The sequence below is a fragment of the Thermobia domestica genome, chromosome 2 (genome assembly GCF_964235325.1).
Source record: "Thermobia domestica chromosome 2, izTheDome1.hap1.1, whole genome shotgun sequence".
NCBI lineage: Eukaryota > Metazoa > Arthropoda > Insecta > Zygentoma > Lepismatidae > Thermobia > Thermobia domestica.
The window spans coordinates 278,208,297-278,234,391 of NC_137455.1; the positions used below are offsets into that span (position 1 = coordinate 278,208,297).

The 26,095-nt window shown below is 34.9% G+C and overlaps 1 protein-coding gene across 3 annotated transcripts in view; it reads left to right on the forward strand.

Annotated features, from left to right (window-relative positions):
• LOC145678514 (uncharacterized) overlaps positions 1-26,095 on the forward strand; it is a 127,361-nt gene that overhangs the window by 21,976 nt on the left and 79,290 nt on the right. For 2 of the 3 annotated variants that reach the window (XM_081748752.1, XM_081748754.1), the window contains exons 2-3: positions 14,698-14,866; positions 22,332-22,475. In XM_081748752.1, coding sequence (XP_081604878.1) covers positions 14,772-14,866; positions 22,332-22,475 — 239 coding nt within the window. In that variant the 5' untranslated portion in view covers positions 14,698-14,771. Of the gene's footprint in view, positions 1-3,347; positions 3,483-14,697; positions 14,867-22,331; positions 22,476-26,095 lie in introns of those variants that run through there. The other variant, XM_081748753.1, reaches the window with a different exon arrangement.

The following is a 26,095-nucleotide window of genomic DNA, read 5'->3' on the forward strand; positions in this document are numbered from 1 at the left end:
GACTGCGGAATGTAGATCAAACTAAAGAACAACAGTCTCTTGCACGAGTTGACAGTTAAACAAGAATAAACATGACTGAATATCATTGATATAGCAAGCAGCAAGAGCAAGGAGTACCTATGGACATTTTTGTGAAGCGTGCATTTTGACTTTCCTCGCCTTCTGCTGATAGCGGCATTCTCCACTAGTGCTGCTGTGGGTGTGATAAGACAGTGTTACAACTAGAGGAAAGAAACGAGCTTGAGAGCCTTGACTGAACTAAACATTGATCCTACTTATTTTACTTCACAACAACAAATTTTCAGTAGATTTTATGAACAAAACACCTCATAGACTATGACGTCATTACTTAATACTTTGACCCCCTTCTGTTTAGAAACACAAAACGCGCTTTGTTGTGTGTTATGGTATACTAAAGGACTAACTATTCCCAAAACTTCAGATTTTTTTATCCAGGCCCAGTGGAGATATTGAACAGTGAAATATTCTAAATTGGCGTAATTCCCCAAATTTACGATTTTTTCTCAGACCTTTGGGAGCAGCTACAGATGTGTAAATTTTTGTGTATTAACTTATGACCCCGGACTACATACACACACAAATTCAGACCTCTACGTCAGCTGTTTCCTCTTCCCAAACATGTCTTCAATGTTCAAGAATGTTGCTACTGTAGGCTCTGATTTCAGCCCCTTCAAATAGTTTTAGGCAAAAATATTAAGAGGTCAAAGTTTTAGCTTGCATGAGTTGGAAACGTCGAGCAAATTTCAATTTGGTAGGACAAATGCATGCTGAGATATTCAAAACAACGTAAACGCCTAAAATCGAAAAAACGCAAAGTGGCGACAGCCGCTGCATCGCCATGGGATGTTGCAAAAAATAATTAATTGTGGTTTTGAAGTACCCTGATATAGGATAAACATTCATGAAAAAATTATATTTTTTGGAGACGGTCGAGTAGCACATTGACCCCATTGTGAAAATTTAAGGTACATGTTTTATTTGCATTAATAATTAGGTCATTTTTATTCATCCAACTTGAAAGTTGGTTTATTGCCGTTTGGCAATTTGAAGCCAATTCTTTCTCACTAACTATTATATTTGTTATTTGCATATAAAGTAACGCATGAACTGTTAATATTTTTATATATCTGAAATATTTTTATATAATATTTAAACTTTTATATAATATTTTATATAACAGAAAGATGATTTATATAAAGAAGAAAGAGAAGTGATCCTAGAATTGATCCCTGTGGTACTCCACGATTAATAATTTCTTCACCTGATACACATTTTTGATTTTTGTTATTAATTATTCCTGTGATTTCAGTTACTTGCCTCCTATCTTTAAGGTATGATTCAAACCATTTATTTGCTAGGCCTCTATTTCCATAGCAACGAAGTTTTTCTAGCAATATATTATGATTTACTGTAATTTTCTGTAATAATTTAAAGGCTTTGTTAGATCCAAAAATATTCCCATACATAATTCTTTCCTATCCAGCAACTTTCTACAGGTTTCAAAAAAATGAAAAATGGTTGTCTCAGTGGATTTACCTTTGAAGAAACCATGCTGTGTGTTGGATAAAATAGAATATGTATAAATGAAATCCATTACCCGATTGAACATAATATTTCCAGAATTTTGCCTATTGTGAGTAGCAGGGATATCGGTGTATAGTTTTCTATTTCATTGTGTTTATCTTTTTTGTGTAATGGTTTAATTTTAGCAATCTTTAGTTTATCAGGAAAAGTTCCTGTAGCGAGTGAAATATTTGAGAGATAATATAATGGTCTAAATATTTGTAACTTTTTATCAAATTATTAGATATTTCATCAATCCCAGCCAAATACGAATATTTCATTTGTTATAATGATTATTTCACTCTCTGCGATGGGTTTTAAAAATATCACATTTTTAAATTTTTAGTTCTAGTAAGTTAGTTTTACTGGTTCCTTTGTTTTAAATAAGGGTTTGTCCTACATTTGTGAAATATTTATTAAATGATGTTGCTATGCCCTTCGGATTAGTCATATTTACGCCCTCATAAATTATAAGTAAATACTTATAAGGGTACTATGAGTTTTCATGTTGAGCTCTTCTTTAATAATTTTCCACATCGCCTTTGTTTTGTGTGACTGAAGAATTTTGGTACTGTTTTAATTTTGTTTCACTATCTTCAGCATTTTTATAACCAGTTTTGTATCGTCTGTAATTGAACTCATTCATGCTAGTAGGGTAGTGCTTCTTAATTTTATTTAGTGTTATATTTAATATGTTTGCTTGTAAGATTTCAGGTGTAATCCATTTTACTTTTTCTTGTTTATTTTGATAAAAATGTTTTATTATTATTATTATTATTTATTTATTTATTTATTTATTTATTTATTTATTGGAAGTGCTGTTACAAAACTATGCTTTATAGTATCGTATATTTCCTCATATACGTCGTTCACTTCGGCTAGCTCATAAATATTACTTTACGTCTCCAAGCTAAGCAAGTAAGTCAAGTAACTAATATAATTTGAACTAAAACACTTGTTATTATAGGCGTTTCATTTGTTTTCACTGTAGTTGCAGATGTTTGCTTTAACATGTTTACTTTTACAGCTTGTGGTTCATGATCTGAAAAGCCTATGTTTATAACTTCTGAATCATAATTCATGACTAATGGATTTACCAAAATCTGGTCAATGTTGGATTCTGATTTTTTTTTTTTTTTTTACTTATTTATTTATGTATTTATTTTTGTTATTCGTGTAGGTAATTTAATTGTGAGACTTAAATTGTATGTTTGAAGTAACGACTCAAGACCCTCACTGAGTTCTTCACTTAGAAAATTTACATTCAAATCATACAATAATTGGCATGTATTTCTTACCATGAAAATATGCCAGTATTTTATCATATTTTATCTATATTATTGATAAATGTTTTATTATTACTGTCGGACGTCCTATATACACAAATATTTTTTTTTTTTTTTTTTTTTGCAAAGGTACCTCTATTGTACTACATTCGAACTCTTTTTCGTGAATAAGTTTTTCAGACCTAATTCACTTTTTTTCACTTTCATTTCATTTTTAACAAAAATACATGATTTACCCCTTGACAGTTTTGTTCTACAATATCTTGCTACACATGTAAAGTTTGGAATTGCAATATATTTAACTCATCTTGTTTATTTGCTTATCTGTATTAAAACCTGTGTATTTTGATCGAAGAGTGTGACTGTATTATTATTATTAACAGAGTATTATTGTATTTCTTTCGTCTTTTGTCAGTTATTAGTGTTCAAGTTAAGTTTTAATTTGTTAAATTTCAGATATTTACCAGCTACTTGTGCAGTGCTACACACAAAATATCACCATTGCTTAGTTTGCAAGGAGGATGTCTAACTCTGTTTGATTGTCGTATTAAACACTGTATTTCAGTATTACTTATAGTACTTTTCTTACGTGTATCGACTTTCGTTGTTTGAGTAAGTTCAATTACTGGGTAATACATAATACTAACATTACTGCTAATTTGACCTTGCACTAAAACGTCACTATCAGAATGTTCAGCTTTATGATTTAAGCTAGGATTTGTTTTCTGTACTAAACAAATCCTATCCATATAGTTTAATCTTTCACCAAAACAGTTTACATTTTCATCGGTACCTATGTGTACTACATTATTTAGCGCATTGGTTAGATCATCCATATCGTGTGAAAGAGCAGTTGTATTGGAATATACACTATCAGCAACACTTACAATTATCATTTCCTTTAACGTACTATATAAATACTCTTTAGCAGAACCATTCAAATGTAACCTATGTTCAGTATGTTAACTTCTAGGAATATTACGAATATCTAGTATTGTTACATTCTGGAAATGTTTACATTAGTTAATTATCTTACCATTAAGGTCTTGACGTTAATTAAATATATGCCAGTCTTTTATAACTTACCGTTATTTAAGCAGTATTTGCTAAAGTAGTGATCAATTTTAATAAAGCCTACCTTAAGTATAGTTGAAATGAAATAAAAACTACCTTGGGTGTAGAAGATTACAGAGTTTTATTAAACAGAACTTTTCCCTGTTAATAGGCTAATTGTATTATTTTTAATTTAGAAACTTACAGCTTAACTTGTACTACCGAGATTTTTCATATCGAACCCGAGACTATGTGTATCAAAAGCACACGCGCTAGCTACTGTACCAGCGGGAGGGGTTCGAAGGTTTTGTGAGCGAACGTAATGATTTATTGAAATCAAGCAGTGAAACCCTGTGGTTGAGGCGAAAGTACCGGGTGGGTGAAAAGCAACGAGGTTTTAATGTTGAAAACAGTGTCATAATGTAAAGTATTTATTACGATTTCACATTGTTTGCGTCACTTAATTGAATCGTTGACCGCTAGAAGCAGCACGTGTAAAAAAAAATAATAATAATGGCGGACCGTTTCTCTGTTTATAAGTGATTTTCCTGGACGTTGACTTGGGCAGCGTGGGCCTCACAAATGGTTAGCAAGAAGTCCAGATTTTATTCCCTGTAATATATTTTTGTGAGATTATTCTAAGGAAGATGTGCAAGTCCAAACTTCGCATAGTGGAGAAATTGGAGACACATATTCAAAAGATTATTGACAATATCCCAATTGACATTCTTCAGAAAAGTATCAGTTGTATTCCTGGCTATTTGAGGAAGCTGGTTAACACATGTGCCTATGTTGAGATTTAATATATTCTTTTGTTTTCTTGTGTAACGAAGGACTTGTACATGCTTTTTTCTAATAAATAAGAATCCATATTCAGAATTTATAAAACATTTTTAATACCTGGTTATGTTTCATCCACTCTGTGTGATGTAGACTGTCATGAGTAGATTACTAATCCATTAAATATCTCTCAAAGTAATGGTAGTAGTTTTTGAAAACTTATATATAATAATTTACCAAAGTCGGTATATCCTTTATCTTTCAAGGAATAGGACATTGATGCAGTCATTATACGAAAGGGAATACAATTTCCTATTATAGGGTTAAAAATGTCGTTGGGTATTTACTGCTCCCTGTAGTATTAGAAAGTTTCAACCGGAAGTTGCAGTGAATTTTAACCACTTCCAGTTTCAATGAGGTGATAAAGGCAAAGAAAGCATCTAATCTTGAGACACTGAGTCATATTTTCAAAAACGTTTCTAGGTATCTTTTACCATTTTTGCTCTATGGCGATTAACATCGAAACCTTTAGTTGGTGTAGACTGGTAAGGACGGAAATGAAACCTATTCTTATTAATACTGAGGGTTTTCTTCCGATCACAGTTCTTCGCCGACGTAGTTTTGCTGTAAGTCTGTAGGCCGTCATCACCTTGGGCACTGTGTATCGCGTCACACCCAACACTTTCGTAATCTTCACACTGCATAACCGAACACCAGCAATTTGCTCTTTTTGGAAATAGGAGAGATCGCCCATTTTACACTATCACTGTCTGCTGAATTCACTGCTCATTGTCCATTACGTAGTACGGAGTTTGTCTGACACACTACCACCAACAGCCCGGCGCAACTTTCGCCGCCTAACCAGTGCGATTCCAACCTAACGTGTTTCCATATTTGTATATACAATTACAAAGATCCTAGTTTTCCTACTTCTCCTATCTTCTAGTAGAAAAACTCATGCTTTTAAAAATAAGTTGTACTTTTTATTTTTAAAAAATAATATCAAGTTTATTCTCCATTTTTGTTGGAACACTTATTTTCTTTGCTCCCAGCTGCTGAAAGAGTTATAGCTCAGTAGCGAGCAATAATATAATAATAATAAATCTCAGAGCTTCTCAAACGAGACCAAAAGTCAGAACTGAATGGTTCGAGGTAAATGGACAGTGCAGTCTGTGGGAGATTCTCCTTTGAGAGCCCGTAGCCAATTGTATTTTCTAGCATATATGTCACTACTGTTTGGTAGGTTATTAAAACTGTTTGAGATAGAGGAGCCACTAATTTGTGTACACTTAGTTGTCTGCTTGCAACAACTTCAGTTATGACTGTCTGGTCGTTAGTATGCCAGGTGTGATATGTTGCTATATAATGGAGACTAAAACACCATGTTGATCCATGTCAACCGATGATTTAAGCTGCGGTAACATTGGATCAAATTTATTTTTATTTATTTATTTATTTATTTTTTGTTAGGTCGCTTTGTAAATGTCAGTGAGCTAAGTTCAAACTTCGTTGAAAAACTCATCCAGACAACATTTCCAAGTTCATATAAGAGTTATATAATATTAAACTGGAAGTAGCATAAAAAACAAGGAAGTTCTAGAAAAAGTTAAAACTGAGACTTAATCTTTTCTTGCATGGAATAAGAAGGCTTTATCAGAAGGCCATAGAGCATCCTTTTTAAAACTACCATTGACAATTTTTATCTGAAAACAGATTCAGTTATTATAACTACGTGAAGCATTGTCTTCGACAGCCATTACTTCACTGAGTTGAGTGGAAAATTATTTGCAAAATAAACAAATCCTGAAATGTGGGATGTTCGTTATGTGTCTTCAGAAAGAAAAGTAACCAAAATTGATAAACTCTGAACAAACATAACAATTAGTAAACATTAACCAAGTTATGGAATCATTACGTTTATTAAAAAATAAATCCGGATATGTGAGCATGTGTAGAAAGTATATATACTAGTTATCTTACTCCTACTTTTTGATCAAAAATTCCGATTTTTTTTATCATTAAAAGTCACTTTGAATTTCTGTAAATTTTCCACAATAAAATTACGATTCTGTCGAGCAAGTATTGGTATTATTACCATCGCTGGACATTTTAATAATAATGATAACGCATAGTATATAGTCTAACAAGAATGACTCGATCACTGGCTAACTTGAATTACGGCTAAATACTGTAAACCGCAACAAACAGTCAAATACTAAAATATGGAAGGCAATAGACAGAAATAATTCATTCGCAATGAACTCTTGTAAGTAGATGTCAGTGGAGCGTGTAAGAGTTTGTAACTTCCTTTAATCGCAGCGTCTCAGACAGCAAGTCATTGGTGTAAGCTATAATACTAGCACAGCCAGGGTTAAAGTACTAGGATTGAGGAATATTTAGCATCAAGCTAATTTTTCGAACTCACCGTTTAGTAATGTTAAATATTATTAAATGTATGTATTATATGTAATATTTTCCAACGATGTGTGTTGAGTACTTTCTATTAAAGGATGTTAAGCTACATGCAAAACTTTACCTTTGACAATATAGTGTAGTATTACTGACACAAAGTACTGTACTTGAACCTCTGAAATCATATTGTTTCACAATTATTTAAATGATGAAATGTGCAGTAAATACCAGTAATTAGGTACAGAGCAATTGTTTAGTATGTTATCGTCGTTTTCGTACATAATAGTTACAGAAAACCATGACATAGGACACGTCGGAAATATTTGTATAACAAATTACAAAGCATAAAAAGTAAAAACACAGTAGGAAAGAAAGTAATTTTTATCCAAAAAATATGAAAAACTGTTTATGACTTCCTTTCTAGATATTCAGGAATACTATAATAATAATAATTAAAAAAAAAAACTTGTGTGTGTGTGTTTGTGTGTTTTCTCGATGTTCTTAAAATGTGATTTCCACAGAAGTGAAAACGTTAGTACGGTATTTTATCAATTTTTAATATTTCTCTACAAGATGATCTTGATTTCAATTTAAAAATAACTCTGATAGCTTATGTACCGCACATATACAAGGACTGGATAAAAAGTAATCGCAAAATTATTATAATTTGTACCTGACTTTATGCACAGAATAACACCTGTTCAACATAGTTGTCTCTCACTTGTATCACCTTCTACCGCACGTGTGGCAGGCGTCATACACCGTCAGTGCGTCATCTTTTTCAATGTCTCACAGGGATTGCTATATAGCGCGTATGGTGTCTTCTCTTATGTCTTAAAGCTTTCCACAAAGTGCTTCCATCATTTTGACGAAAAGGTTGTCTCTAAAAACATTTTTGTTCATTACGCCTATGTGCCATTTCAATCTTGATCCACACACGTTGTTGTTCTTCCTGAAACATATTGTTATGACGCTTTCCCTTTCCTTCTCTACTTTATTACTTTATAGCACTGCTACTTTTGACCAAATAACACACAGACGTTACTACTCGCCACACTTCATCGCATTTCCTTATTAGCTACGGAACTCTTGTAATGCTGAAACGCAGCCATCTGGCTTGATAGCAGTGTTACCACTACTTTTTATCCAACCTATATATAGGTATAATATTCAGGAGATAGATAAGGTAAGATAACGACACTCCTTGAAATATAATCACAAAACTGAAAAGTAAATATATCTTGCCATAGTACAATAAAAGCAAAGTACGTCGAAGGGCAATGCTTTTTAGCCTATATAAATTAAAATTTAAGGTGCATGGTGTATTATTCAAATTTAAAATATGTTATTTCTTTAGAGAAATGTACCTTAAATTTTGCTGAACATTAAAAATTTAAGCTTAAAGAATCGTTCTTTTATGGGTGGTGCTTACACCAATCTATGTGACAGATGAAAATGTGTCATCTTAGCTTTCTCTACATTTATTTCTAAGTTGTTTTCGATGCGCACGTTATCAATACCTTTTTCCATCCTGCCATTGTTATTGTGGAGTGTGTCTACTAGAATCTGTATAACTTTTCCCCAACTATTTTCTACATTGTCGTCCATATTGCTCATTGCACAGATTTTTTTCTTCAATCTCGTCTTTCACATCACTGTCGATATTTCTTAGTCGCTCTAAGTTCCATTTTCGATTTCTCCTCCCATTTTTCTTAATCGACTGTAACCAGTTTTGTACTTTCGTCACTAGGAGATGTGATCCAAAGCAGTGTCCGCTCCCAGTAGTGTCTTAATGTCTCGTACATTATTCCTGAAACGTTGCTTGACAAGAATGTAATCGATTTGGTAGCGTTTCTCAGCTTATGGACTTATACCAGGGTTCCCACATTCTGGAAAATCAGGGAATGTCAGGGAAAATCAGGAAAATCATGCATTTTGCGTAAAATATTATGGAAAGCCAGGGAACGTAAATGTGCTAGCGTAACATTCTTTTTTTAAATCTAACATAGTTTACTCTCTCTAAGTTGTATAGATTAACATGTGAAGAAGACCACAATGTTACATCATTCCCATGATGCAGTGTTGCTATTTCGTGCTGAGGGAATGAGATACTGTGTATTTGTGTGTGAGACTGAGAGGGGGATAATTGATCATGTAAAAGCAGAAATCGAAGTATGACTTGTATCTTCGTGGACGTCGGTTCCAAAACAGAAAAACTACTGAAAGAACTGAAAGCATCAGATAAAGATAAACTAGCTTTCAGAGGCTTGACTGTCGAAACTTTTTGCTGGGCACAATCAAGAAGATTGTGGAAAGGAGCCCTCTGAAGTACAAGCTGGTACGTGCTCTGTCAGCTTTGGACCCCATGCTACAGAAGAACAATCCACAACTTGCTCAGATTAAGATAAAACGTATCCTACAAACTCTGCATGAGCATAACAGAATATCTAATTCTGTAGCTGAGATAACAAAGTGTCAATGTATGTCTTTCTGTACTAAAATTCAGGAGTCTCATGACATCAGAGAATACGAAGAGAAGATGGGCAACATCAGATTAGATGGCTTCTTTGCAAAAGTAACGTCCAAGAGACCAGAATATTCTGATTTGTGGAATGTTGTGAAAATGTTTGATTTTACTTTCCTCTGCACTTTAGATTCGTTTCCGTTTAAGGTATTCATCATAGCTCTCCGAGCTGAACGAACTGAGAGAAGCATTCTTCGATCAACAGGAACAGATTCTATGCCTCTATAGTACATAATTACATCATGCATCCCCCTCTGTGCTACCAGAGAATCTTCGATTTGATTTTCTACAATAAGTGTCCTATTGACTAAGAACCCGCCGTTCACTGAGACATTGCCGTGGGATGAAATCAAAGATGAAAAAAGAAAAGTTAAGAAATTGGAAGCAAAGAAGAACCAAATGAAACTATGTTACAAACAAGAACCAGAGGCTCTCGTTGAACAAATTCAAGAACTGAAAGCAAAACAAAATTCTGTTTAAAAAATGTAAATGTAAGGATTAATATGTCTCAGAATTGGCAATATTAGGACTGACAGTCACGGTGGCTTAGAGATAGAGCGTTCACCTGTGGTTCATGGGGTCCTTGGTTCGATCTTAGCTCTCGCCAGGTGAACTTTGTGGTGAACAAACACCGTGTGCGTGGGTTTTCTCGGGGTTCTCTCGTTTCCTCCCACTTTCTTAATTCCACCATTTCATTCATTTCTCATCATCACTATCTCCTTTAGCCTAGACGGCATAGCTGTGGTATGTAAAACTTAAAGATTTCATTTCATTTCATTTTAGGACTGATAGTAATAGGTCTCAGGGGGAGTTGTGTAACGTATATCCAGTTATATATATATATATATGTATATATAATTATTATTAAAAGGATACTAGCACGTTACACGCACACCTTGCCTGCGCAAAGACAAAAATTAAAGGTGTACGCTGGAAGGAAGGAGAATATAATTTCCCCACTAATAAGAAAATAGCTAACTTAGGTTGGTATAGTTCAGTTAACTGAACAAAAGTGGGAACTTTATAAATCCAATAGCGACCAGAAAAATGCCCTATAGCACGCCAGGTAATCTATGGTCTACAATAGTCTAATAATAGAGTTAAATCGAATATTATTAACTTTATATAACTGAACTTGAACAATTTAATTAAATTCAAAATGATGATGATACAAACAATAACGTAAATGAATTGGATCTAGACCAAAAATTACACTTAGAGCTCAACTATAAAAGTCATAATTCAATATCGCCCAGCGATAACAGAGCAAATACAAGCACCATGTTAAATGGCGTACTAACTTTAAATGAGAAAATCCAATAAATAAACTACTTTCAGTGATTATTCCACTTAAAATCCTTAGCATTCACAATAATAAACTCTTAAATTCACATTCATCACATACATTACCAACACTTAATTTAATTTGGTAAACCAAATAGGTTAAAAAGATTCGGTTTTAGCACAAAAGATAACTGTTTTTCTTCCTATTTGATAGCAGCTTGTGATCTGAAGATCCCTGGTAGCGCTGCACGTGAACAAAATTTTCATTCCAAAAGGTACCTCCAGAGGTCAAAGAGAGCCATAAATTTTCTTGAAATGAATTTAAATCCCAATTAGCATATTATTATCACAATTGAGTCGAAAACTTATTATTTCATTTAATAACAGAAAAGTCAAAGATCTGTAATTATTATTTTCGAAAATTCACCACCTTAGCTATTTAATGACATGTTATAGTTGGCAACATATTCTTGACTGCATGTTATATTGCTTTTTATTCTTTTTTTAAGCAAAAAAGTCTAATTTGCAATGTAAGGTATGTGTACTGTATCATACATTTATTATTATATTCTTACGTGATAAATTTTGTGTAAATAACAGTTACTCATATTGAACATAAAAAATATGTAAATGGTAATTAAAGGAGTGTCTTGGATGGGTATGGGGATGGAGGAGGCCATTAAGAAAGTGCATGATAGAACTTACCCCATATCTTCCCATTTATATTCAAGGATTTATATCAGGGAAAACAAGAATTTGTGTCAGAGAATGTAAGTCAGGGAGATCGATCTTCACTTCTTTGTGGGAACCCTGTATACAGATGTACAGTTTGTATTTACTTTCTTAAATCAAGTATTTGTCAGTACCATATCATGTTGCCTTCAGAAGTGGATAAGCATTTGCGCCGACCTACTACAAATGGTCCCACAACCTTATTCGCAGCTGCTTCTCCTACTACGCTGTAGAAAACTCCCATTAATACGATATTGACTTTACCTCTTCCCTTCTGATGCAATATATTACTAATCTCATCGTATATTACTTCTACTTCTTTGTCATCATGCTCAGTTGTTGTCATAAATACTTTGGTTGTGCACTTAGTTTTATAAACACCAGGCGGTCAGTGCAGCATTCCACTTTGGCTACGCTTCTGACTGCTTCGTTCCTTAACGCCTTCTAAATAGAATATTGTGTAATTTCCTGATACTATCGCACTTTTTTCTGACCATCTCACTTCACTCAAGCCCACTGTGTTCATTTCACATTTATTCATCTCCACTGTTAAATTTTCAAGTTTAGCCACACGTTGTAAAGTTTAAAGTTCGTACGTTTTGATCCCTATACTGAAATAAAAATTATTATTATTTTCTCCTCTGATGATTCATATATACTCACCAGGGTGAGTCAAAAGTTCTTGGACACCTGCATAAGTTTGAAAATCGACGGAAAAAGTAAAAAGTGATGATGGAAACAGAGGTTTGATGAGGGGCCGCAACTTTTGGAGTGTATGTCATTCATGGCCGCCATCTTGAAATCCGCCATTTTGGATTCAAGTCAATTTTTTTTAATGGGAAGGGGGGGTGTATGACACATCAAATAACACTAGCTTGAGCTCAGGAATTTAGTGGTGTAATTTCTTTTTTTCTATCTTGTACAGTTTTGAAGTTATTAATGTTCAAAGGTGGGAAATTACCTTGATACTGAATGCTACAACACATGTTCTACGTGTTGTCCATCCCGTGCAATGCACAACTGTAGTCGCCGCAACCACTCTGACTGTACACGGAGGAGAATGTCTCCTGAAATTTGGTCACAGGCTTATTGGATGCGTTCCTCCAGGTGTCTCAAATCACGGATTGTCTCAGCATACACTATCTGCTTAAGATGTCCCCATAGATAAAAATCAAGGGGCGTTACGTTAGGGGATCTGGTCGGCCACTCCACGGGACCATGGCGACCAATCCACTTCCCTGGCAGTTGTTCATCCGACTATTCACGGACACCAAGTCCATAGTGTGGAGGGGCTCCATCGTGCTGAATATACGATGGGAAAATGCCGTCAGCGTTCAGTATGGCAGGGAACACAAGGTCCTGCAGCAGTATCAGATACTGTGGTGCAGTTAAGGTGTTGTAAATGAAAAATGGCCCAATGATGCGGGTGTCCCATATGCCACACCACACCATCACCTTCGCTGGACTATGTTCTCGACTCGGGTCAACCCAGTTCGGATTTGCGCCACACCAGTACCGACAATTATGTCGATTAACCTCCCCGTTCAAAATGAAATACGCCTCGTCGCTGAACAGTATGCCCTTGGCAAACGCAGGATCCAGTTCGTGTTGTTCAGTAGCCCACATGCGGAACTCCAACCGGCGATCAGGGTCATCCTCGTTCAGTTTATGTTGCATGTGCAGCTTGTAAGGATGCCACTGATTGGCGTGCAATATCCGGACAACGGAGGATTGGCTTATTGCACTTGCTAGGGACACACGACGGGTACTTCGTTTAGGACTTTTCACAAACGACGCAACAACCACCGTTGCAGTTTCCTCATTGGTAGCAGTCTTTGGTCACCCACTACGTGCCCTGTCTTGAACAGAGCCCGTCTCCCGGAATTTGGTGATTACATGAGCCACCGTGCTGTGCAATACCGGTTCTCTGTCTGGGTGTCGTCTGTTGTAGTCAGCTGCTATTGTTCGGTAGCTGCGTTCCCCTGATATAAGGATGATTTCGATCTTCTGTTCACGTGTCAGACCCATTTTAGATCACCTGGAACAAAGAGAGAACTGGGTTAGTATCAAGGTAATTTCCCACCTTTGAACATTAATAACTTCTAAACTGTACAAGATAGAAAAAAAGAAATTACACCACTAAATTCCTGAGCTCAAGCTAGTGTTATTTGATGTGTCATACACCCCCCTTCCTATTTAAAAAAAAATTGACTTGAATCCAAAATGGCGGATTTCAAGATGGCAGCCATGAATGACATACACTCCAAAAGTTGCGGCCCTTCATCAAACCTCTGTTTCCATCATCACTTTTTACTTTTTCCGTCGATTTTCAAACTTATGCAGGTGTCCAAGGACTTTTGACTCACCCTATATATATATATATATATATATAGATAGATAGATAGATAGATAGATAGGTATATTTACACATGGAGAGAGATAACTTTTGCAATTTTTAGTTTATTGGAAAAGATGCCAGTTTCGAAGGAATAAATTAAAACAGCACTGATGCCGAAATAATTTGAATAAAGTTTTTACGCTAGTGAAGCACAAATCCGTAAGATTTTTTAGAAGAGATAAGAGTTCATTAGCCATAACTGGTCTTAAAATGGTGGAACAACAATATAGAATATGATTGCTGGATTGGCGGGGACTCGATTCACTCACTTGTCGAATTGATGCTTTAACCAATTGTATCATTAGCAATATGACAGTTTTTTTTTTCGTTTTATTTTTTTAAATCCCTGTGTTCGAGTCTACGCCAGTTGAACTTCCAGATGTTTCTTTTATTTCATCATCGCTATTTAGTTACCGAACTGTGAGTCATTTTAATCCCTTGTGTTTTCACTCGTATTTCTGCTAATCTTAAGATTCATTAAGATTTGTAATTGTTTTACTACTATAGTTTGTCAGAAGTATTTTTGTATTGTATTTGTTCTCGTATCTTACTACATTTTTAGTATTTTTGTTCTTGGTAGTTTACTTACATTTAATAGCATTCTTTTGCAGTATAATGTGAAGATAATAAGTTGTTTTTTGCAGCATGGTGCTAACCCAACCATTGACTTCCACCTATTCCACCATTTAGAGCAGCTAAGAAAAGTAATATAGAGGCAATGAGTGAGCCACCTCCACTATTTAAAGCAATTATGGAAAAAAATATGAGGGCAATAAGTACGCTACTGGATCAAGGCGCTGATATAGAAAGCAGGTTAGTTAATTGTTTTATAACTCTGTCGTGTCGTGACAAAACGCTGTAACTTTGGCGAAGAAGTTTTGCGAAAATGAGCCTTAAAGTTTTCATCCGAAAATGTGATCTGTATCGTGTAGAACCAGTGTAACTAGGCAATAATGGTCAACCAATCAATTTTCACCAAATTTAATCACACAACATGCATTTACGTAACATTACATGTAACCACGTGTTTCCAAAGTCAAGATACACTATTTCTACACGATACAGATCACATTTTCGGATGAAAACTTTAAGGCTCATTTTCGCAAAACTTCTTCGCCAAAGTTACAGCGTTTTGTCACGACACGGCAGAACTGTAGCGAATTCTAAATATATATATATATATATATATATATATATATATATATATAGAGAGAGAGAGAGAGAGAGAGAGAGAGAGAGAGAATAGTATAGTAAAAAATTATAAAAACTAGGAAGAAAGGTGAAACAGGGTAGTTGTATATTTTGAGAACAATAATGATAAAATCCTCCCAAATGGTTAACATCTTTAAGGAGACAGAATTTTCGGTAACATCTTGAGGCAGTTACGTATTTTAATTGAGAGCTGAAGTTCGGTCTAAAACCATAGGAATAATTATAGAAGTCGGTGTAAAATCATAGGAATAATGATCCGAGCGATGTGCTGATCATAACACAAAAGGACATAGTGACAAATTGATCGTAGTATGTCATAAAAACTTCGTATATCAAAAGCGAACTGTACATTTACTCTACTTAGAAATGGCATTTTTCTAAATTTGCTTATTTACCCATAAGTAATCAACCCCCGAAATTTTGCCGTACCTTTTGTTACACCCTATATATATATATACAATTATTTCTATACCTGCTTTTAAAGTTTCCTTTCGATTGTAACTCATTATATTTTAAGGAATCTTAATGAGCTCATAGTTGGGTTGTTTAATAATTAGTTGGAAAATAAGCGAGTTTTAATTTAAAATATCGTAATACTGTTGTAACGCCACAACGCGAGACAGCCTGGCTTACCAAATTTGTCGTCTTAAATTTAATGACAAATAGTCAGTAAACATACCTATTTCCAACAATATTATTTTTGAGGATCAAGTGAACAGGGAAAATTGTGAGAAGTAAATATAACAAAATATATCCTAATAGTAATAAATAATCCTTAGGTATGGTACTCTTATATAAACCGAAACAGGTCAGTATTAATAAATAAATAGATAATAATGAAAACCAGTTCAATGAAAAAATTACAATAATAATAATATGAGACTGCATTTCCAGATTTTTTCATGTTCTATTAGATGAAAAGTGGTCGTCGCATGTACTGTATAATATTAATATTATTATTATTATTATTATTATTATTATTATTATTATTATTATTATTATTATTATTATTATTATTATTATTATTATTATTATTATTATTATTATTATTATTATTAAAGGATATTATTGTTTACAAGAAGTAAATTTAAATCCAACAATAACCGATCCTACAAAAAAGATAAAAGAAATATTTGAAACAAAACCTAACCTGTGAAATTCGTAGTAATGCTATGTTTACATACTTTCCTGAATATTTTTTCTGAAAGTTTCAGCAGAATATTTTTATATCCCATTAATTTTATCACAGTATATTTTTCATACGATTTTCTTGTTAAGCGAAGCATTTTGAATTGTTATGTATAAGTGTTCATTGGATTGCGGCAGTCTGCCTAATACTTAGTTGATCCAGTTTTGGAACACGGGAGAAACCCGACACCTTGTGATATAAATTCGCTCAGGTGCTGTATCCTTGGAGATTTCACACTTTCCGAGCTAGCTGCCTAAAAGTAGCCACAGAGATCCTGCAGGATGCACAGTTCACAGCATTATATTGTATTAAGATTAAGGAAGGTAGGAGACTAATTTATGTGAGACATCTCGTTGAAATGTTTCCCAAGGTCCAAGTACAACCCTGCCTCAATGACATCACTTATTGTCGTCCTAGAGAATATATTCGTGCCAGCTGCTGCGGTAAGACTTGAATGTCAAAGGGAGGTTGTTGGAATGGTTAAATTGTAGTTATGTTTATTATTTAGGATTTTATTTTATTAATTGTCATTTGATATTATGGTTGTTTATTTGGGACTTTGAAATTATTAATTAGACTAGGATTAGATAACCTATTATTTATAATGTTAAATAATTGTACTAGGGGAGTAGTAGTTATGTTCTTGAAATTGAAGGTGGTGTCATATGAATAGAACTTGCATCCTAAAATGCATGTGGACTTTTAGTATCTAACGATAAACAGAAGATGCCAGACAGCAATCCGTACACGCCAGCTCTATCAACCCATACCAACAGAGGAATCACAACACCATACAGCCATTCTTACCAACAGTACAGCACTCGCCATGCATAACGAGTTAACAGTAATTTTGATATTGATACCAAATATGCGCACGCATGTCGACTTGGTGTAGGAAAATTCACCAATTTATCTGCCCAATAAACGCTTCCAATTCTCACTTGTTCAATCAGTGCTCGTGTGTTCAGATGAGACGCTTCGTAAGAGAGTGTGAGGATCGGTTCGTATGTTCGGAAATTCATGGGCGCCTATTTGCGTCACAACGACATATGCAATATTAATGTCGTACTTCCACGCTTGTATGATTTTCAATAGTGTGTTCAACTTTTATGACCTGTTTTACTCGACACTTAATTTGCTGTTTTACTTTTCCGTACACCCTTGCAGTTAGGCCTTTTGGTGATCACTACTTCGTTTTGATTTCACTCGCTATTTTCTTTTATTTCACTAGTACTAGAAAGGTACTAGCTCACCATTTTTGACATCCATTTTATGTACCTTCAAAACCACAATTTTTTGAAGGTGGTTAATTTCTTAAGATCGTTACCAGGTGTCATATTTGATTGCATGAGTCTCATTGTATTTTCAACGCTTTGCGTACAATTGCATTTGTCGCGCGATATGTTCGTAGGAACATATCGCGATTGCATTGAATACTGAATTCAATGAACACTGATTATAATATTAACAGGATTTTTATTTTGCAAAGCGCACAATATTTCCATAATTTGCTAAAATGCTTTTTTCTACTTTCTCAAAAATGTTAGAGCAATCGACGTGTGTTTTAGCATATGCAATAAACATTCGTAAAAAAAGAAGTTGCAAATGATTAGTTTTTAAAGGAAACGCTAAAATAAATTTTCTAATTCTCATAAAGGATTGTGGAAACTTGTGTCCTTTTTCCTTCACTAGTGTTGGGTATCTTTTGCACACAATAACATACATCTACTCTAAACAGTTGGAGAAGGTTATTACATGTTTCTTCTGAGCGCAGTTAAGGGCACATTTGGTAAGTGAGATTTTCTCTACTCAAAATACGAATATTTCATTCACTTGCAGGAATATTTGAAATCTGTCTAGCAGAAGGGTAATATCACATTCATCTCAATGTGAATAAGTCTTCAGAATTGCACCCTGATGAGAATCAAGGCAAATTTAATATAGCACATGTAGAGCGAAAAGGAATGGTTTTTGAACTGTTGGACATAGAGAAACGAAACTTTGGAAGTACGGTTGTAAATACACCTAAGACAAATGTCCTATTCATTTGTACAAATTTATAAAGTTCCATCTTGAGAGAATAGGGGAAAGAGGTACTTAACTATTAAACGTTCTTTCTTACAACTGCTCATCGAGACATGTAATTTATTATGTGAGACTTTTGATGGACAAATGGTGGAAGTCTAAACCCGAAAGCGTGGGATAAGCGGGTTACTACCCTTATTACTTGTTTCTTCTCAATCGTTGCACAAAATATGGAATCTATCTTCCTACTTAAACAATACAGAAATATATCATTCGCCAGCTTAAATTCAATATGAAATGCTTATAGCAAGGTGATGGTCACTAATATACGGACACTAGTTGTCGTAGCACAGCAAATGTAGACTCACTATCCAGAACATTATCATCACTTACACAGTATGTGGTATGTCCACCTCTGACTTGCAGGAAAGAAACAATGCAGTTTGACATGGAAACAACGAGACCTTGGTAGGTGGTTGAAGGCATGGTGCACCACATCTGCATACATAATTCACTTAATTCCTGTAAATTCCGCGAAGGAGAGAGGATGATCTCAGATATGACGTGCAGTGACATCCCAAGAGTGTTCAATTGAGTTAAGATCGGATGAGTTTAAGGGCCATTGCAGCAATTGAAATTATCAGTGCTTCTCGAAGCACTGCGTCACAACGTTGGCTTTGTGACAGTAAGCGTTGTTCTGCTGACAGATGTCTTTTGTAGTTGGAAATATGACCAATATGAATGGATGTACGTGATCAGCAATGACCTGCAGATGGCTAGGAGCCGTCATAGTACCCTCCGTACGCACTACTGAGTTCATGGATCACTATGTGAAAGTTTTCCAAATCATAATAGTCACCGTGGGCATGTCGTCATCTTACTATGCACGTCTTGAGCACCTGTTCCCGTGGAAGACTACGGATTCTGACGCGGCTATCAATGTGGTGAAGGCAGTATCGTGATTCGTCTGACCATTCAATGTTATGCCATTGCTCTGTGTCCAATGACGATGGACTCGTGCCTATTTCTTTCATTATCGACTAATAGTATACAGTGACCTGTATGTTCAGACACATTCTTGCTTTGTCCATTATTGTTACCTACTGTTAATTGTACTACAGTTTGGGTCCTATCCTGGTGTACTAACCTCGACAGTCAGCGACCTCTGACATCTTTAATTATGTATGCCCGCCCCATATGTTGTGGTTTGCTGCTGGTTTCATCGTCTTTTTACCATCTTTGAAAGACACTAAACATGGCACTTCGCGAATACTTGAAAAGTCACGCTGTTTCCGAAGTGCTTGTTCCGAGCCGTTTGGTCATCACAATCTGACCCCTATCAAACTCTGATATATCAAGGGTCATTCCCATTGTACGCACAAGCACCGCACTAATTGATCGAGTGATATTCTTGTCGCCCCCTGGAGAGCAGTTTTGCTATTCCTCGTGCCTCTTATGTCAGCCCAACGATTTCATTCAAAAAGTAGCGTGTGACCATTATGTTTCGGTTGATTGTTAGTTGCGGTGTATTCAATGTGATCTGAATTGGCTTAACACCGACACCAAATGTGAAAATGTGTGACTTTCCTAAGAAAGATCTTATGGCGTATTGGTTGTCGTACGTGTACGGTAAACCGGACCTATGGGCTTTATCCTCGGCCCAGTCGTGCACTTTTACTCTTAAAATTTCATTGTACTTGCACCTGCAGAGGATTCGTATAAAAGTATTTGTTGTTTCCTCTACTTGTATAACGATATAATTTTTGTTTCACATTGAGCATTATATATAATTTAAGAAAAATGATATTTATATAATAAAATGCTCTAATCAATAATGAACTTATGTAGAAATAGAATGAAAGATATTACTATATATAATTGTAATATAAGTGAAAATCGCATAGTTGTAAAAATGTTCCTCAGTTTATTTTTATTTTTATTTTTATTTACCTAATCATGAACTTATTTACTACACATAATTTTCATTTGTGTGAAATCAATCATTCACCTAAATTAGCTTTGTGAAGATTGATCTTTGCAAGGGATTGAAAGTCGTCTCGTAAACAGCAATTCTTATCATCACTCGGATCTTCACTAAATTTTCCAAATGGCTTGTAATATAGATTGGTTTCTTGAGTGGTTGTTGACTATGTATTAGCCAGTTCCTTTGCGCATGATGGCTATACCAATTTAAGAGCTCCCTCGTGGCTAAGCGGTTAATGTACGCACTTTTGGCGTGGGAGACCCGGGTTCGATTCCCGGCGGGAGCTCATGTGGTTCGGATTCCATGTTAATCAGTAGGTTCACGTCTCATATAGCCTTGCTGCTGAACGGAACGTTAAACTCAAAATCAACTCAACGGTACCAATTTAAGTAATCAGCGTACAATCTGTTTTTTGGAAGTGATGATCAACGGACCCATCTGTTGTCAGTCTGAGTTCTGCACTGAATTAGGACAGTATAAATTTTGTCTATAATCATTGCCTGCTGAAAGATGATGTCAACCTTTATACTGAAGAGATGTATTCTTGAAACTGAATCTCTTTAGCCAATAGCAACAATCCGGTTCTCTTGGAGTCTTCTCGCATTATTTGTTGATGCAGTGTGTAACCCAATGCCATAGCCTCTTGCATATTGCTTTGAATCCGAAACGAGGGTGATCTCACTAAGGCTGCAGCTAATCCAACCAAGGCTATTGCCGCGCATTGCACTGCTCGAGATCTTAGGTTAGGAAATCTATCTTCATTAAGCTGGTCATATTACCCGAGAATCAATCCAGTAGGACCAGAAATGAAATGTCTTGAGGCTAACCTTGGTCCATGCCCACTTCAGGTCATAAGTATTCCCTTGGTTCGGGATTCCTCTTGGGCGATGCTTCAAAGACGACCTTCATGTCATCTTTAGTCTCGACCTTTCTTGCTGCGGTTCTTCATTCCCATTTGATAGCCTTTGAACATTTCGTATTCTTTACTGACTCGTTCGTCATAAGAATTATTGCATATTCGATCGTCGTCATGTTCCGAAATTTTGTTTCTTGACTTGAATCCTCTTAATCGTGTCATGAGTTCAGTTCGGTACGTACATGTTTTTATTTTTTAAAAAGATGATGCAAGGTTTGACCGCTCATAACTTGAGAACCGAAAGCCTGCACAATAATATTTCACACGCTTATTTACCAGGTCAATGTCTATCACCATGGTAAGATTATCTCAATAGCATGAGTTCTGTTCATGAGTTTTTGTTTTCGATACTATGACGCAAAATTTGACCTTCCGTGACTCGAGAACCAAAACCCTGTACAACATATTTCACACACTTATGTAGTAGGTCAGGGTCTACTACTATGCCAAATTTGATCCTGATCTCTTTGAGTTCGGTGTATATGGTCTTTGTTTCGAAAACATGACGCAGAATTTGACTGCTAATAATTCGGGAACCTAAAATCTACACAAAATACCACATACGCTTATATAACAGGTTAAAGTCTACCATCATGCTAAAGTTGATGCCGATTGGATGAGTTTTGTTGAATTCGTGTCGTTGATTTTTCAAGGCAAAAATAAATTTCATTCATTCTACATGTACAAAAAAGTAAGTTTTTGAAACTTTCATAATGTTCTATCACTAATACCTTCCAGAGTGAAATAGTACGGAAAAATCTTGTGGCAAATTGTTCTCATCACATGCAATACTATAGCAAAACTTTTGTTTGTTTGTTTGTTTAATAATAGAAAATTGTCCGAACCTCTGGTATATATAAGAGAAATAAATAAAACAAAGACTATGTTTAAAATTTTTGCATTACTTAGTTAAGATTTTTTATTTTATTTTATTTTATTTTTTATCTTTCAGATACATGGGTGTAACACCATTATTATATGCAGCTATATATGGAAGTGACTGTGTTCAGTTATTGCTTGAGCACGGCGCTAATCCAAATTGTACGCTTAACAACCAGTTGCCAGTGTGTTTTACATTACATAATGGTGATTTCAAGTAAGTATTTGATTATTAGATATACTGTGTTCAAAACATTTTTCCGATGTATAGGTACTAATAGTTTTTTTTCCTTTTTTTATTCTTTTTAATAAACTTGAGATCCCTGGTTCGATCCCGCTCCCACCAAATAGACTTTATAGAGGACAAACACCGTGTGTGTGCGTGCAATTTCTCGTGGTTTTCCCGTTTCCTCACACTTTCATCATTCCACTATATCATTCATCTCATCATCAACGTTTCCCTTAACCTCCATAATTATCAAACCTTAAACTAAAACTAATAATAATAATAATAATAATAATAATAATAATAATAATAATAATAATAATAATAATAATAATAATAATAAACCTGATGACTTAAACAACAAGAGGTAAAATTAAAATTTGAGGGCAAAATTAGTAAATTATGAACGAAAATCCTAAATTGATTGAGTAATGTATAAAAGGGTAGTAAAGAATAATAATTACAGCACAGAAATGAAATGTTTCAGTTTACGTCCTACGATTAAACCCTTTAGGCGAAGGGAGACGGATGATTAAGGCAAGTGAATGATAATAGAAGAATGAGTGGAATGAGAGTTTGGAAGGAAACAGGAGTATCCCGAGGAAACCCACAGACACCATGTTGTCTACCATAAATTTACTTGAGCGAGGATCGAACCAGGGACCCCATGTACCAGAAGTAAGCGTTCTCCACTGAGCCACCATACCTCCCATAATTATAGCAAAGATACTTGGAAGAGATGTATTAGTTCTACAAGGAATGCTGGGTGTAACTAGGGTGATTGGTTTAAATCAAACTGATTTAATTCGAGTGTTTTTTTCTTTTTTTAAAAAAAAAAAACATATGATTTTTTTCACTTAAAACAGAAATAAAATGTAATATTTCTGACCATTCTGGAACACTAATCGAATGTAAATCGCGTCTTACTCCATGTAATGAATGGTAATATCTTAATAAGTTTAAACAAAGTTTTTTTTTTTTTTTTTTTTTTTTTTTTTAACACAGTTCATGGACCAAGAATTTTGACAATGTACTGATTTAATCATTTCATATTGTACAGAAAACTTGAAGAATCCTTGAATTCAATTAATATTTAATACAATTCTTAGTTCAGAATTGTTAACTGGTTCATACTAGCTTTGCTATCTTAAATAACTTAAACTAGAAATACAAATTGCTGAGCAAGCTTTCGACCGCGTCAGTTGGACCAAACTTCTGAAAATATTTAAAGAATTTGGGGTCAGCTCGAGAGACCGACGACTCATTCGCAACCTGTACATAGGACAGTGAATGAAGTTGTGCTTGAATGAAGGAGAAACCAATAGTGTGGAGATTGGAAGAGAAGTCAGACAAGGATACAGTGTGTCGCCTCAATTATTCAACATTTACAGTGAATGTTTAATGATGGAAGCATTAATGGGAGTTGGAGATTTAAAGATTAAAGGGCAGATCAGTAACAAGATCAGGTATGCAGATGATACTGTTATTATAGCTAGAACCGAAGAAGAACTTCAGAGGTGCTTGACAAAGTACTTGACACTGAAAAACAAGATGGAATGGAAATTAACATCGAAAAATCGAAAATTATGAGAATACCCGTAGAAACGCGCCCTTATCTATATATATAAAAGAGAACGTACAAATCCTTTGTCCGCTCATCACGCTAATACGGCTGAACCAATTTCTTTTATTTTTGGGGGGTTATTAGGATTTGGACCCTAGATGGTTTTTATCATATCACTTTAATTTTCAATTACCAGTGTCTTGAGATAATTGACCATTCAGGTGTCCATTACGTACAAATCCTTTGTTAGTTCATCATAGGTATAAAAATAAACGTATTTATATGCAACCCGCATGACAGTGTCACTCGGCGGGTTAACATAAATGACAGGCGTTATAATGGTTTTTATCATATCACTTGAAAGCGAAAAAGTAAAAATTATCTAAGTAACAAAGTTTATTGCGTTCGGGGGTGACCGCAGCGAAGCGGGGCGGGTTAACATAAATGACAGGCGATATAATGTTAACATTTACTGCAATCTTCTATGGTTTTTATCATATCACTTGAAAGCGAAAAAGTAAAAATTATCTAAGTAACAAAGTTTATTGCGTTCCGGGGTGACCGCAGCGAAGCGGGGTGAACGCTGCTAGTGGGTAAAAATAGAACGAAGAGAATTTAAAGAGATCCATCATTTCAAGTACCTAGGGAGTATTTTGACGAGACACGCTTACTACACCAAAGAGATTATGTCAAGAATATCCATTGCCAAAGAGGCATTCAACAAGAAAAAATCACTTTTAACTACTTCTTGTTCACTTCAACCATAGGTTGAAGGGCAACATGGAAATTTTAAAACTTTTCTCTCCCTTGGGAGAGCTGTTTTATACTTTGATAAGGCCTTTTTTTCATAACTGCATCTAGATACTCTATCTTTAGTCTTCCTCTTCCTGGTTTTTCTTCTGCCTTTCCCTCTATCTGCACGGTATCACTCTTAACTAGCAGGCTCAATATTGGACTTAGGAAGAAGTTGATCTAGTGCTATATATATAGAACATTACACTCTATGGTTTAGACTTGGACATTACGGAAGTCATAGAAGAAATATTTAGAGAGCTTCTAATTGTGGTGTTGGAGGAAGATGGAAGAGATAAAATGGACAGAGAGAGTAACAAACGAAAATGCTTTAAAACTGATAGAAGAAAAAAGTATGCTTCTAGCCTCCATCCTTCGTAGCAATGCGAATAGGATTGGATACATCTTGCGAAAAAAATTGTCTTCATACCGCCATAAAAGGAAAGCGAGGAATAGGAAGAGAAAGAACACAACTGATCGATGATTTGAAAAATAGAAGAAAATATGGGAGTTAAAAGAAGCTGAAGATCGAGAAACGTGGAAGAAACATATCCAGGCCCAAATCTAACATAAAATAAAAGAAAAACTCATTTGTTCCAGGAGCTGCCAAAAGGCAGAATATTTAATAATAATAGCAATGATAATTTGGATACTTCTAGTATAGTGATTATGAAGTATGTTAAGATTCTATTTTTTTTCCCTGGAAATTCAATTTTATAAGGAATATTTTCATTGAATACAGAATGTTTAGCACATAATTTAAGAAACTTTAGTAACGTGCAGACTTGTGTACGATTCAGCAACTACTTCTAGTGAGCTTGAGAAGTTATCCGTAAGGAAATCAATGATTTATTACTCACGAAACGCTCATTTTCGTTTTGCAAAAGCAACAAATCAACGATGAGAGGGGAGGAAAAAGCTGAAGACAAGAAAATAAAGAACGTTCTGAACGAAACCAAGAAGGCTAAAATGATGGAAGATGTGCGCAATATTGATGAGATAATAAGGCGTTTGAAAAAGTGAAATGAATTACATAATACTAGTGACTTTTTCCCCCCTACGTTATGTCGTTAATACACTACAGCCCGTTTTATGTATATACATTTTTTTTTAACTTTCCTCATTAATGTGACAGAACTTTCATCATGTGACTGAAGTTACAGGTTAAAGTTGCAGGGAGGATGTTTATTTTCTTGCATTGTGCAGGAATTTTATTATGTAATGTTCTGTGATTCCATAGTAAAATAAGTTGTAT